Here is a 15519-nt window from a genome sequence, read left to right as displayed (position 1 = left end):
ATGCTGATAGGTAGACAAAGTTATGACAAAAAAACGAAGAAAAAAAAATCCGGAACAGACGTGAAACTTTGGCCGCCATGTTGATTTTTCTGAAATGATTCGATTTTTATTCAGACATAATGGCTCATCCGATTTAAATGATTTTGGTGTCAAATGAACTTTGATGACCTTGACCTTCATAAGGTCAAAGGTCATTGACCTTAGCTATCAGTTAATACTTTGACATTTGTCCTCCGACATGTACTTCCGGTTTTATAGCTGTCCGAAAACAGCCAAATTCGCAACTTTGGACTGCTCTAGCACGTGACCTAATTAACCTAGAGGGTTAATTTTTTCGGATTCTTAATGTGCTTTTCATGCTCTTTCAAGTGATTTATAACAATCGTTTTTTAAAGCAAAATTGAAATTCGTGAATTTTTCAAATTTGAGTTTTTTTTACAATATTTCTGTTTCTTTGAGCTTGGTGTGTATATATCTTATGACCTATTTTATGTAGAACATTGAAACTTGGAACACAACAAGACAATTTGAATATGAATTAACCTATGACAAAAAAGTTGAGGTGGGCGTGGCACATCCGGGTTGAATTACTAATTGTTTACATTTTGGGAAAGGGGCATAACTCGCATAGGATACATATGTTCAAAAAGGAACTTTGCACACAATTACCTCATGATTTTGGCCAGTTTGTGTTAATAGGTCAATTGTTTCAGCTGTACAGTTCCAAAAAAGGAACGGGTTTTGAAATTTCCATATTTTCAATTTCCTATTTTGACCTTTATTGACTCTTGCTGACCTATATCTTTTGACCTGTATGATGTAGAAGCTTTAAATTTGGAACACAACATAACATTCAGAATATCAATTAACCTATGCAAAAGAAATTGAGGTGGGCGTAGCACATCCGGGTTAAATTACTCATTATTGACAATTATGGCAAGGGACATAACTCGCAACGTTTACATTTGTTCAAAATGGAACTTTGCATACAATTACTTCATCCGTTGAGCCACGTTGTCTTAGAAGTTCGATTGTTTCAGCTTTATAGTTCAAAAAAAGGAACAGGTTTTGAAAATTCAAAATTTTCAATTTTTGACCTTGACCTTTTTTGAACCTGATTTTTGTAGGATCAAAGGTCATTCACATTGGCTATCTATTTATACTTTTATATTTGCTGTCCTATCTCAACTTCCGGTTTTATAGCCGTATATAATTTAAAATTTTGATGACTTGTATCTCGTAACCTTGACCTTTGTTGACCGTCTCCCTTTCAATGTCAAATGTCATTGACCTTGGCTATCTTCTGATACTTTCATTTGTGAGGTCTGTCTACTTCCGTTATAACAATCTTCCAAACAATTCTTCTCAACTTTAGACTGTTCTTGCGCTTGATCTAATTATCGTGGAAGGTTGATTTTTTCAGGGTCTTTTGCATTTTGCTACATTTGCAAAGTCCCACTCTGTGCCACGTGAAATTTTGTTTCTGCTAACTGTCCTTTTGATTGTAAATTCTTTATAGACTTGGCAAGAATTGGATAGAAGAATAACTGATACAGCTAATGAAGCGAAAGATAATGTTAAGTTTTTATATACATTGGAGAAATTCTGTGATCCCTTATATAACAGTGATCCAGTAAGTATATTCGCTTTCTTTATGTAATATCTTTTGAGGCATGATTCTTGTTTAATATTTCAGATAGCTTTTGTCATGTAGCTTGTAAGCTATGGCTATGGTATGGTGTATCTCTATGATCACCTTATTTTTAGGTTGGTATGTTAGATAGTATATCACTATGATTATTTTATTATCCAGGGTGGTATGTAATGTTATGGTATATCATGTTATCTCTATGATTATGTTATATTTTATAGATTGGTATGTTAGTTGTTATATCTCTATGATTATGTTATTTTTTAGGTTGGTATGTTTGATGGTATATCTTTATGATTATGGTATTATTTAGGTCGATATGTTAGATGGTATATCTTTATGATTATGTTATTTTTTTAGGTTGGTATGTTAGATGGTATACCAGGGTTAATCAATGCTATTAGAATGATACATAGTATATCACAATATTATAATACATCAGAAAGAATGACATCACTATTTGTCAAGGTAAATATTGATTGTATTTTCTGCTATGACATATATTTCAAAAATATAAACATGTAAACATTCACATGAGAATGAACTGAGTGTTCCACAGAACCTAATGTTAGTAAGTGCTGAAATCTCTGAGCGTATCAGCTAATTCTGGGTTATCTTCTGTTGAATGGTTGTTCAATTCGATAATAATGGATGTTGCTTTATGAACTGCAGATTTGATCTGCATATGCTAGTTTTCTCCTTCTGATGATTAAGTTGCCCAATTTGTATTATAGATTACCAACCAGATGATTACAGCCTGTAAAGCCTATATCACTAACGACCGATCTGAAACCGTCTGGTCTCAACCTATAGATATTGTTAAAAAGAAATTAAACGACTGTATTCGACTAAATGCTGAATATCAAGATTGTTTTCACAAGACAAAAGCTAAACTAGAAAAGATGCCCAATGAAAGACCTTTTGATTTCTCCGAGATGTATATATTTGGGAAATTTGACACATTTACTCGCCGTTTGAAGAAGATTATTGAAATGTTTGATACAATGGAAATGTATTCACATCTGGCTGAATCCAAAATAGAAGGTGAGACCAAAAGCATTCAAATACTTGGCCAAAATTAATGCAGTACTTCCACTGTTTGTCTGGTTTGTTTGCAGCAGTCAAAATAAATTCTCCAGAAATCTTCAGTAGTTATAGCTTAATGAGTTTTGTTTGATGTGGACAGTCGCTGTCTTCTGGTAATCATGTAAATGAAAAGTTAAATCTACTTGATATTTTAACTCAGATATGGAAACACAGGCCAGCAAGTTCAATGTTATTGTTACTGCTATGAAGAAGAAGCCTTATGATTATTTGGATCAGAGAAAAATGGAATTTGACCAAGATTTTGAAGATTTTAAAAGACAAATTCAGCAGCTACATGTAAGATTTATAGTTAGATTAATGTTTTAGACGTCTGCGCACACATGTATGCAAAATGCCTCATTTTGGTCTTGGCAAACAAGCCAATGAAGGCATATAGTGAACATTTAATGGAATCTTACAATATGGTCAAGCATGTTTTCAGTTTCTAAAAGAAAAAAATTCTTGCAAATGGTCCTTAAATCTAGCCTGTTCAAGACACAGATTTTTTTTGTCACTGAAGGTTTCAGTTCTGCATTTAAAATAATCCTTTTACCTTTCAGTCCAACATACTACAGTTTATGGATAACAGATTTGAAAAAATATCCAGTACTCAAAGAGCCTTAATGTTACTACGTAAGTTTGAGAGACTTAATCTGCCTAATCTGGGAATATCAGACAAATATCAACGTATCTTAAGTCATTATGGTAAAGATATAGAGAATGTATCCAGACTTTACCAGAAAAATAAAACTGATCCACCAGTAGCTAGAGATTTACCACCTATAGCAGGTAAGATGTCTACCATTGTTTTGTATAAAGATAAAATCCTTAGATCCTTCTTTGGCTTAACATTAAGGCAATGGTCTTTTCTTGAATATTAATTAGTAGCCATTTTTAGCTGGATCCACTGGAGTAATGTGGAAAGGTGACTTATTAAACATCACCAGATTTTCTGAATCACGTGTTGACTAAGAATAGAACCCATGACAACCATTTGTTGACTTAAGCAGAAGCAACACTCATTGACGTCTGCTAGCCAGGATCTTTCATGATCTATATTAAAAAAACCAAGCATCATTTCTGAAGACTTATAGGCTAGGTTAAATTAAGGACCCAGAAAATATTGCAAGAGATTCAGAATTTTTAGTTTATTTCCTGCATTACATGATACATATATAGGCATATCAGGTGCCGAAGGATAAGACAAAAAATTGAATACATTTCATATATTAATTAATTTTCAAGGAATAACAACTTTACATTATTCATAGCAAATTGTTTTACATGCGGCCAGATTATAGTCTATGAGTGTTACATTGTTTGATCTATCAGCTCTATTTGTAATACTCTTTCTTTACAGGTAAAATAGCCTGGGCTCGTCAATTATTCAGACGTATACAAGAACCAATGGAAGTATTCCAGGAACACCCTCAAATTCTACAGACCAATGAAGCTAAAAAGATAATTAAGAATTTTAATAAATTAGCTAAAGTTTTGTTAGAGTTTGAAGTTTTGTATCATAGAGGCTGGATTAGACAGGTATGCTTATTGAAATATTAACTCAGTGAAGTTGACATGAGTTCATGAAGGGAGAGGTCAATAAGGAACAAATTCTAGAAAGACCTCTGAAGACAAAATCTTCTGCAAGTATATCAATGAAGAGTACAAAAAGCAATTTATTTCTCATAAAATGTATTTGGTATAATGTTTGTTTTCAGGTGGAAGCTATAAAATCTGGCCTCCAAGCTTCACTTCTGGTACAAGTTGTCCATCCGGAGAGTACTAGTAAAGAACTGTTCCTGAACTTTGACCCTCAGATTTTGTCAATGATAAGAGAAACAGATTGTATGGGTAGACTAGGACTAGATATACCTCCAATGGCTATAAAAATGAGAGCCAAACAAGCTGAATATAAAGATCATTACAATGCTTTACAGGTAATTTGACCATTCCTTTCTCAGTGAGTAAGAAACCAGATTCATATAACATGTTTATTAGGTGGCTATCTTAGAATCCAGTTGACTTTGGAAGTTCAATCATCTTGTGCCCAATTAGTGTAGTTGGATTGTTATCTGCTATAATTTAGATGTCCTGCAATCAAATTTATCTCTTGTTTTTGAAGATTTGAAATTGGTGACTTGAGTTTCAGCCATGATTTATTTCTCTTCTGCCAACTTGTTGCGTGACAGACACGCAAATAACCTTTACAACCAGATGGGAACAAAAATTGGATGTCATGGCTAGTGTCTGTCACCTAGGCTAGTACGTTATTATATGCAGCTTTGAGTTCAGAATGTATTTGCTCTAGCTCTGTCAACTTTGTTCAGTAGTTACTGCTTTCTAACATTGTAGATGATGTTAGATGAGAACCAACGAGTCAGAGCTAAAATACCTGTTGCTTTTGAATCATTGATGGGACAACATTTAGCTCATGTTGATGAAGCTATAGAGCCAGGTATAACAACATTAAACTGGATGTCACTGGGTATTGATGATTATATTAAAAATGTCTATGCTGCTCTAGCTGATCTAGAACTACTGATGGATAGAGCTCATGATGTCACAGAATTCCGTATTGACGCTATCTTGAAAGAAATGGCTTCAACTAAACTGTGTGAACTTCCTGAAGATGAACCATGGACTGTAGAGAAATTCTTAGAAAATACCCAGGTAGGCTATCTATTTATATGAAAAAATTGCAAAGTGTTTAGTCAAGGCCCTTTGCAAAATGATTTTAAATTGGTAAATTGGAAATTGGGGACCGAGGTGAAGAAAAGTAAACTGTTTTGAGCAACGCTATATATTATGATCTTTCAATAAATTCTTGTTATTTTTAGATGTTATGTGCTAAAGGAGCTCAGATTCTCCAAACTAAGAGTCAGACTGTAGAAGAGGCTGCTAATGAATTAATTAATATGCTCGTTAATTCTGAACCTGAGGCAGTAGAAGGTGATGAGAGTGAAGAAGAAGAAGGTAGACAATTTTTTCGGACGAAGCAAAGTAATATACCATATTTTTGTATGCCAGATGTTTCGGATAAGGACAGCTGGTTTTGGAAATTAGGTTTCACTTTCCAGTAAAGGACTTATGGCCTAAGCAAAATCTCTTAAATTTTGATCTTTTCTTTTTTGAACTAATAAGTAAGCAAAATAGCTTATTGACTTTTGATACTTCCAGTAGAAGATTTTGATGACCATGTTTATGTAAATTAGATGCTGTCCCTTCCAGAATATTTTATTATCAATTGATCCACTTTTATCAGCAGGAGAAGAGACAGAGAGAAGTAAATCAGCAGCAGGAAGTCGGCAATCAGCTCGACCATTATCATCTAAAGCTTTGAGTGTAGCCAAGAAGAAACGTGAAATGAGAGAGAACCTGGAAGAATCTGCCATGGAATTACTGATACACTTCAATAACAGAAATCTTGATGCTTTATTACGTGCCACAAGATATACTCTGGAGTCTCTACGTAAACGTATTACATCCAGCTCTATGGCTCACTACATTGGAATGGGTACGTTTTTACTTATTGCTTTTTATTGAAAGTTTCCAGTAACTTGTGATGTTTTGCGGATTTATATATAGAGTTCATAGTAAAGATCAGTATTGGATTGTTTATTTGATTTTAACAGACTCCATTATGAATAATGATTTTCTATTCTTGGTCTTTGTAGGAGATACCTCATATGGAGATAGTAAAAAGGACAGCCGACCATTCTTTAGAACCAGTGCTGTATTAGCTATACCTAATATAGTCATGCAGCCAGCTTTAGATGAAGTCCAACAAGCTTTGAATAAAACAGTTCAAACCATCATCAGTGTCAGTAAGGGAGTCTCCCAATGGAGCAAGGAAAGAAAAAGAAGAGCCAAGCCACAATTGTTGGATGCCTCAATGTCTGGAGTAGGCGAATACTCTTTTGAAAGAAGAGCTAGTGCTATTAGTATGATGTCTGAGGGATCTAAGAGGCTAGAAGGAGAAGCAACAGCTACAAGTCTAACCATACAACAACAGAATAAGAATTATTTTAAGAGTGTGTCTGATAATAAGGAGATCGCTAAATTAGCTTCTTTACTGTCAACATCTATCAACTCAACCAAGAAGGTGAGCAGCCATTATGTTTTTGAATTTTCTATCATAGTGTTCCAACTGTGGTTTGTACCCTATGCTAAATAATGTTATATTCACAAAGACCAGGTAATGTATACCCAAATCTTGGCTGTGAAAATGTGGGGTCTTAACATTGAAATTCTAACAAAGATAAAATCCTTATTATATAAAGTATTTGAGTGTAATTGGTTAAAAAAACTAAATTTAAAATCAATTTTAGTGATTTGACCAATGTTAAAATGATTTTGAGTTGAATTTTTGTGAATGAGGCGTGCCTTTATCTCAGTTAACCCTACATGCCTTACACCATAACTACTGTTTTTCATATGACAGGAAATAACAACAGCTTTAGAGAAGTTTTCTCACTACCATTCTATCTGGGCTAAAGATAGAGATGATGAATTGGAAGAGTTTATGAAAGATGATCCTAAATTATCAGAATTTGAAGCTAAGATACACCATTATAATGAACTAGAGAAACAGATCATGAGTGAACCTGAATATTATGATGTTGGTGCCATTGCTCTTTATACAGGTAGGTGTAACATTCTCACCTCCTAAATTAGAGAGTGTTGAGTTTGAGCACCTCTAACAAAGAAATGATAAAAAAAACATATTATTAACTATGTGGTAATTGTAAACTTGATGTCAAATTGACAAACTCAGTTGCAGATAGATATCAGGTATCCTGCAGAAGTGATCATGGTTGAACTGAATTTAAGAACTATTGAGTAGTGTTGCTTTTGACTGATATAGAAACGATCTCTGACTCCTTGGTTTCCATCATTATTTATCACTTCTTCTTTTGTGTGATGTAAGGTGTTTAATGATATGCCTGGTTAAAACACTCAGCTCTGTCAACTCTGTCAATAAGAAAACTTATGTAATGCAGAGCTTATTCCACCGAAATTCATCTACGATTAGGTACTATTCCATCTCTGTATTCCAATTGGTATATTTTACAGAAAAGTTAAAACTAGGATTAACAACAGAAACTAGAGCATGGAGATTACACTATGGTAAAGCTTGTGATAATAAATACCAGAATGAAATGGAAGAGATATTCAACTTTATTGAAGATATGACCAAACGTCTAAATAGACCTATTAAAGATTTAGATGATATCAGATTCTCTATGCAAGCTCTGAAAGAAATTCGTGAAAATGAAATAAGAATTGATATGAGCCTTGCTCCGATTGAAGTAAGTTCATCATCATTTTACAACTAATACATCTTTAAATCTTTGACATTCTGAAAATAAGACAACTGAGTCATAGCACACAGGGAATTTTTTTGTTCCATATCAGCTCCACCAAAGTTCATCTTTGACTGTGGGAAACCTTAAAAATCTTAAGTAAGCTTATGCTTTAAACTGGTCTCAAGGTTAGCAAGCAAGCATCTGAGTCACCCAATTTACCCATGTAGACTGGAAAAAGAAGTCTTAAACATTACTATTTTGACTATTTCAGGAATCCTATGCATTAATGAATAAACATGATTTACCAGTGGTTAAAGAAGATGCTGAGAAATGTGACACTATGAGATATTCCTGGGAGAAACTGAATGCCCAGGCTTCAACTGTACAATCTCATCTATTAGAAATACAACCTAATTTCCGTGGTAACCTGATAGAGAATGTAAAAATATTTATTGAAGATTGTGATAATTTCTATGATGATTATGACAAGGTAAAAATAATTTCACTAATCAGTTTTGTCACTGACTTTTTGAGCCCAAAACTTTGCTATAACCAAAGTAGTATTCATTAATTTGTAGAAAAAGGCCTTATCATTGGATAGTTTATCTTTTTTGGATAGTAGCCTTCTTTGGACAGCATTTTAAATTAGACAGTATTTTACATTGGACGGTTTAACAGTATCTCACATTTAACAGTATCTCACATTGGATAGTATTTTACATTGGACAGTATTTGAAATTGGATGGTATTTTACATTGGACAGTATTTGAAATTGGATAGTATTTTACATTGGACAGTATTTGAAATTGGATAGTATTTTACATTGGACAGTATTTGAAATTGGATAGTATTTTACATTGGACAGTATTTGAAATTGGATAGTATTTTACACTGAATAGTATTTTACACTTGTGACAATTTAGTATTTTAAAATACAATTTTTTTTGAAAAATAAGTAAAAGTAAAAACATAAGCCATAGCAAGCTTATGATAAAATAAAGTCTCCCATTGGATGTGATATGTTGATTTCTTTGCAATGGTAGAATTCTATTTTGAGTCTTGTAATGTTCTTTGTTTTGTAGAATGGACCAATGGTGCCAGGCGTGGAACCAAGAGAAGCCTCAGATAGATTGATAGTATTTCAAAATCAGTTTGATACATTATATCGTAAATACCAGACATATACTGGGGGTGAAGAATTATTCGGTCTACCAGTTACTGAGTACCCTCAACTCCATACTATCAGAAAGGAGTTAAATCTACTACAGAAATTATATGGTTTATATAATGATGTTATTGATACAGTACATGGTTATTATGATATTCTATGGCAGGAAGTCAACATTGAGAAGATCACTCAAGAACTACAGGATTTCCAAACCAGGTATTGTCATGTTTTTGTTTTCTTGTTTTCAAGGTAAAAGAAAGAAACAACTATATTTTACAAGGGTAACAACTTAGGTTCACAGTTATGAATCCTTTGTGCCAGCTGGTCCTTGGTCAAACCTCTCGACATTGATCTCTCCTGGATCATCCATACCCATTTACAGCTGGGTCGACTGGGATAATGAGTGAAGATGACTTATTCAAGGTCATCGGACTATCACACGCCCATCGAGATCGAAAATTTCTGAGTAACCTACCGAACCTTACAGAAATGTGTTTGCATTGCACTTGATTCTTGTCAACTTTCTGAGCAGACATCACCATGTGAAAATTTCAAATTGAAAAAAACAGCAATACATAAATGTTTCTACCGACGTAGCAGATTATTTTGATGCGGATGTCAACCCCCGAAATGGCAACAATAAGGCGTGCAATGACGTAAGTTGTTGACTAAATTTCAGGTGCCGAAAACTACCAAAAGCTTTAAAAGACTGGCCAGCTTTTGATGATTTGAAAAAGACTATTGATGATTTTAATGAAATGGTACCATTGTTAGAATTAATGGCTAATAAAGCCATGAAGAATCGGCATTGGCAGAGAATGTCAGACTTGACATCTCATGTATTTGATATTGAAAGTGAAGCCTTTACCTTGAGGAATATATTAGAGGCACCATTGTTGAAATATAAGGAAGAGATAGAGGTAAAGATTTGTTGATTTTCTTTTAGCTTTCTCATTCTGAAATTGTCCAGGCTGCAGACATGGAAGTTCAGCCATGATATTTTATATTTTATTCCATAGAAAAATTTCCAGTAAAATGTTCCTGGATTATTCCATTGGTCTAGAGTTTTAGTCAAATAACCTTAACGAATAAGAGTGCAACAGCAATAAATACTTTAGCAAGTGTTGCATGTCTGTCCTTTTGAAACATGGTTGCCACTCTGCATCTGGGTTTGTCAACTCGACATCTCTTTCATTGAGTTCACATAACTAATAATGTTTCTTTGTTACACATATTGTACATACATGTTTCGAAGAACACATCTTAAGCGTACAATGTAATTAATTTGCAAATGGCTACTTTCAGGATATCTGTATCTCAGCTGTGAAAGAAAAAGATATTGAGGCCAAACTGAAACAAGTTATTGCTGATTGGAGCAGTAAGGAGTTTACGTTTGGAAGTTTTAAGACTCGTGGGGAACTACTATTGAGAGGTGATACTACATCAGAAATTGTTTCTATCATGGAAGATTCGCTTATGGTTCTTAGCTCATTGCTGAGTAACAGGTGAGGCAGAATTTTAAATCCATTTATTTTGGGAGTAAATTGTCAGTCTTGATATTTTACCAAAATTGTTTCATCAATATTGCCTGCCACTTTTTAGCTGAAACTAACCTGTATCACTTGTAAAAGTAAGGAATCATTATCATAAGACACTTTGCCTGATTGCACACTGCAAGTGTCTTAATTAGCCGAGTCAAGTGGAAAAAGTAAAATGTAAAACTCTCTTTCTCTTAAAAGTTTTTCCAATTTTATATGCTTTTCCTCTTTTTCAGATATAATGCACCATTTAAAAAGAATATACAACAGTGGGTACAGAATTTAACTAATTCATCAGAAATCATTGAGAATTGGATGACTGTACAGAATCTCTGGGTCTATCTAGAAGCTGTATTTGTAGGAGGTGATATTGCTAAACAACTGCCTAAGGTATGTACATGATTTTCTTAAGTGTTGAATTACTCTTGAGTTATTCCATGCTTATCTGAAAGAAGAACACTGAACCTGAAACAATTTATTACAATTTCAGGAAGCTAAAAGATTCAGTAATATAGATAAATCTTGGGTTAAAATAATGACTAAAGCTCATGAAACACCACAAGTTGTACAGTGTTGTGTTGGAGATGAAACATTGATGCAACTACTACCACATTTATTAGAACAGTTAGAACTCTGTCAAAAATCACTCACTGGGTAAGTTTTAGTATATCTTTAACAATATAAGTTAACTTATACTAAGTTTTGAAAAAATATAAGGAAATAAAATTTGCATTTGAACTTAATAATTTGGTTGGATTTTTGCATATTGACAACTTAAAATAGTACATGGTGTATATAAATTTTTTGAAATACATTACCAAGAATACTTCAGCAGTATAAATCTAAATTTGACTCATTGAGAGCTTATCAATCCAAAATAATTCAGCCTTTTTCTATAAGAAGCACATGCTTTACAAAACATATCCAAGAATGCTTATGGCATTTGTATCTTTTCCACTACAGATGTCAATCAAATGTCTTATATTTCAGAATGTGATATTTATGTTTGTTTGTATTTTATCTTTGTAGATATTTGGAGAAGAAGAGACTTTCCTTCCCCAGATTTTTCTTTGTGTCTGATCCAGCTCTGTTAGAGATATTAGGACAAGCTAGTGATCCTCATACCATCCAGGCTCATCTACTCAGTATATTTGATAATACCAAACGTGTTAAATTTCATGATAAATTTGTTGATAATATCTTATCTATTATATCATCTGAAGAAGAAGTTATCGAGGTAAAATTTTTGATTTTATTAAGCAGGATAACCAGCTGATAAAGCTCAATTTCAGCTTTTTGTTCTACTTTCACTTCCATCATTCAGTATTGGACGAAACTAGACTGTGTCCCTTTAAGACCTGAAATTGTTCCAAGTATCTGTGCTCAATGTTAGTGCGTCTGCTGTTTACTTTAGCTGTCTGCCTTTCACAGCTCTTATTCTCCTTGGAATGCAAAGTTGAAATATCTGCTAGGAATCTAATGCCTATATCAATGAGGTTGAATTTCTTTTTCAAAAACCAAATTTTTTGATCACAGTGAAAGGATTTTTGAAGGTTTGTTTTTTTGTAATTTTAAAGTAAACTTTATTGAATGTTTCCTATATTTATATTGTAGCTAGAGAAGCATGTCAAGGCAGAAGGCAATGTGGAAGTATGGTTGATGTCATTATTACAAATGTCTCAGAAATCAGTACATGGTGTCATCAGAACAGCTGCTATGGCTATACAAGATTCAAGCTTTAATTTATTAGAGTTTCTTAACATGTTCCCAGCACAGGTATGTTGAGATTGCCTTCAATTTGAAAATAGTGCATCTTAAACCAAGATAGTTGTATTACTATTTGTTTTGTCAGCTGATAGAGGTAGAATATATTATGGAGGATTATTAGATGCAACTGCAAGTTCGTCATTACCATATTTCCTCTGATGTCTTTTTATAAGTTGTTGCTTTGCCTGGACGATCGAACCATTTATGTATCATATTATAGGATAGAAAATCAAATTTATCAAAACTAAGTATATTTTTGTTGTTATAGATTGGTCTGTTAGGAATACAGATGATATGGACAAGAGATTCTACAGAAGCTTTAACTAATGTTAAATATGATAAAAAGATCATGGCTCAAACCAACCAGGCTTTCTTAGATCTGCTCAATAAATTAATAGCACAGACAACACAAGAACTAAGCAAACGTGACAGAACTAAATTTGAAACGTTGATTACTATACATGTACATCAAAGAGATATTTTTGATGAATTGGTAAGTTAATTGGATGTGGTCTGTAATTGATGGAGGATTGGTGATTTTAGCCATGACTTGCTGGACCAGATCCTGAAGTTGCCACAAAAGTACCCCCTTATTTTCCAATCTGTTTTTCCAGAATGAGATTTGCGGACACAAAAAAATTTTTAATGGTACTGCCCATCTCTTGAAGCCCTGGAATGTTAAGTTTTAGTAGGGGTTATTCTCTGTTATTTACAACTTTCTATTCTGAAGAAGTATTATCAACCATCAACATTTGGTCCACAAATCTGAACAAAACATTTTTTTTTTCACTTGTATTTGTATTCAAATTTTGACATTTTGTTATTTTCAGTGTAGAAGAAATATCAAGTCACCCATGGATTTTGAATGGTTGAAACAGTCCCGATTTTATTTTATAGAAGACCAAGATAAATGTCTTATATCTATCACAGATGTTGATTTTATCTATCAAAATGAATTTCTGGGCTGTACTGAACGTTTGGTTATCACACCTCTAACAGATAGATGTTATATTACTCTAGCTCAGGCTTTGGGTATGTCTATGGGAGGTGCTCCTGCTGGTCCAGCTGGTACTGGTAAAACAGAAACAGTTAAAGATATGGGCAGATGTCTAGGAAAATATGTAGTGGTATTTAATTGTTCAGATCAGATGGATTTCAGAGGATTGGGTCGTATCTTCAAAGGTATGCTATTCGTGTAATTGAATTTCAGTTTTCAGATGAGACTCTTCATGATAATCTGCCCAGTGCACTGTCTTGTGCGGAATTATTGATACAATAAATACTAGCGAATACAAGTACCTGTAGTAGTCCTTACAAGAAAAATTCAGATACAGAATTCTGTATTTTGAAACAACTCTGTAGCTCTTCTAAAAATTATGGGGCCGCTTGATTAGTGAGTTCTTCAAGTTCGGGATTTATGGAATCAACAGAACGTTCAATAAAACAAGTTGGAACAGAGTTTAGAATACGTTCTACATGAGCCGAAAAAAAATAGTAGGTGCAGACAGAATTCAAAAAGCTTGAGAAGGAAATAAAATTTTAAAAAATTGGAATGTGACATATCTACTTTCATACAGTTTAGTTGGGGCCAGAGCCTGTTCAGAACGAGCATCACCTTACAGACATTTGTTTTTTCCATTCACTGGACTCATTTTAATTTGTCCATTATTTGAATCTATTTCAGGACTGGCCCAGTCAGGATCATGGGGATGTTTTGATGAATTTAATCGTATTGATTTGCCAGTATTATCTGTAGCTGCCCAACAGATTGCTATTGTACTCAGCTCTAAGAAAGAGAGAAAGAAGAATTTTATATTTACTGATGGTGATAATGTAGAAATGAATCCTGAATTTGGTATTTTCTTAACTATGGTATGTTTCTTCTCTTCAATTCATAAAAGTTGAAAATTCTTCAAATGGAAATACCGAACGAATATCAGCTATCACTAAGTGGTCATATTGAAAGGGATGCAAAATTCCAATAGCAGTGTGGTATCTTGTGTGTAATGAATAACATTTTCCTTCTTTCTGTATTTTAGAACCCTGGTTATGCTGGTCGTCAAGAGTTACCAGAGAATTTAAAGATTAATTTCCGTACGGTTGCTATGATGGTACCAGATAGACAGATTATTATACGTGTCAAGTTAGCTGCCTGTGGTTTTATTGATAATATTGTATTAGCTAGAAAATTCTATACTCTATATAAACTTTGTGAAGAACAACTCACCAAACAGGTAGGGTCACTTGAATTTTATCTCAAGGTGAACTGTTACCATGGAAATAAAATTAAAAGTTGTTCTTTATATTGCTATATCATTTATAAATCTCTTCAAAATTTAGAAATTTAATTTTCACAGACAAAACCTCCTATATTTATTATAACTGAAGATTTAGTTGACAGAAATCCAATACCAGATTAACTTTTGGAAGAACTGGCCATAGCAGCAGAATTTTGCTTATCTTGAGGAGGATTTGAACCCAGAGCACTTAATCGCTTATCTGAGGAAATCCAACTACCAACTAAGCTATTCAGCTGAGTAATTCCAAACTATGTGATTCATTTTTGCAAGCGTATTAGTCTTAATGACGTTTTGAGGGAGAATTGCCTCTTTGAGAGAGTCGGAAAAATAGTATAATAGTTTTTGTATTGGTTAAGATAAAATTTACCTTTGACTTTTTTCTTTCAGGTCCATTATGATTTTGGATTGAGAAATATTCTGTCAGTATTGAGAACATTAGGAGCCAACAAACGTCTGAATCCAACTGATACAGAACAAACCATTGTCATGAGAGTTTTACGTGATATGAATTTATCTAAACTAGTTGATCAAGATGAACCATTGTTCTTATCATTGATCAATGATTTATTCCCTGGTATAACACTAGATAAAGCAGGATATCCTGAACTAGAGAAAGCAATAGCTGATAATGTAGCAGACGCCAAGTTGATCAATCATCCTGCCTGGTCACTAAAACTGGTTCAGGTCAGTTCAATTGTATTGT

The 15519-nt window shown here is 33.5% G+C and overlaps 1 protein-coding gene across 1 annotated transcript in view; it reads left to right on the top strand.

Moving 5' to 3' along the window:
- Nucleotides 1–15519, top strand: part of LOTGIDRAFT_192667 (hypothetical protein) — a 38573-nt gene that overhangs the window by 4617 nt on the left and 18437 nt on the right. Inside the window, exons 7-32 of the mRNA XM_009061301.1 lie at nucleotides 1520–1633; nucleotides 2012–2119; nucleotides 2386–2695; nucleotides 2898–3034; nucleotides 3298–3526; nucleotides 4098–4276; nucleotides 4456–4674; nucleotides 5090–5407; nucleotides 5575–5737; nucleotides 6000–6251; nucleotides 6415–6839; nucleotides 7179–7380; nucleotides 7811–8046; nucleotides 8315–8533; nucleotides 9126–9427; nucleotides 9891–10131; nucleotides 10517–10716; nucleotides 10986–11139; nucleotides 11240–11403; nucleotides 11779–11986; nucleotides 12364–12525; nucleotides 12785–13009; nucleotides 13347–13698; nucleotides 14201–14388; nucleotides 14556–14750; nucleotides 15204–15500. Coding sequence (XP_009059549.1) covers nucleotides 1520–1633; nucleotides 2012–2119; nucleotides 2386–2695; nucleotides 2898–3034; nucleotides 3298–3526; nucleotides 4098–4276; nucleotides 4456–4674; nucleotides 5090–5407; nucleotides 5575–5737; nucleotides 6000–6251; nucleotides 6415–6839; nucleotides 7179–7380; nucleotides 7811–8046; nucleotides 8315–8533; nucleotides 9126–9427; nucleotides 9891–10131; nucleotides 10517–10716; nucleotides 10986–11139; nucleotides 11240–11403; nucleotides 11779–11986; nucleotides 12364–12525; nucleotides 12785–13009; nucleotides 13347–13698; nucleotides 14201–14388; nucleotides 14556–14750; nucleotides 15204–15500 — 5799 coding nt within the window. The remainder of the gene's footprint in view (nucleotides 1–1519; nucleotides 1634–2011; nucleotides 2120–2385; nucleotides 2696–2897; nucleotides 3035–3297; nucleotides 3527–4097; nucleotides 4277–4455; nucleotides 4675–5089; nucleotides 5408–5574; nucleotides 5738–5999; nucleotides 6252–6414; nucleotides 6840–7178; nucleotides 7381–7810; nucleotides 8047–8314; nucleotides 8534–9125; nucleotides 9428–9890; nucleotides 10132–10516; nucleotides 10717–10985; nucleotides 11140–11239; nucleotides 11404–11778; nucleotides 11987–12363; nucleotides 12526–12784; nucleotides 13010–13346; nucleotides 13699–14200; nucleotides 14389–14555; nucleotides 14751–15203; nucleotides 15501–15519) is intronic.

Source organism: Lottia gigantea, assembly GCF_000327385.1.
Source record: "Lottia gigantea unplaced genomic scaffold LOTGIsca_47, whole genome shotgun sequence".
Taxonomy (NCBI): domain Eukaryota; kingdom Metazoa; phylum Mollusca; class Gastropoda; family Lottiidae; genus Lottia; species Lottia gigantea.
Note: the sequence above shows the minus strand (reverse complement) of the source record. Positions and strands in the feature narration are given on the sequence as shown.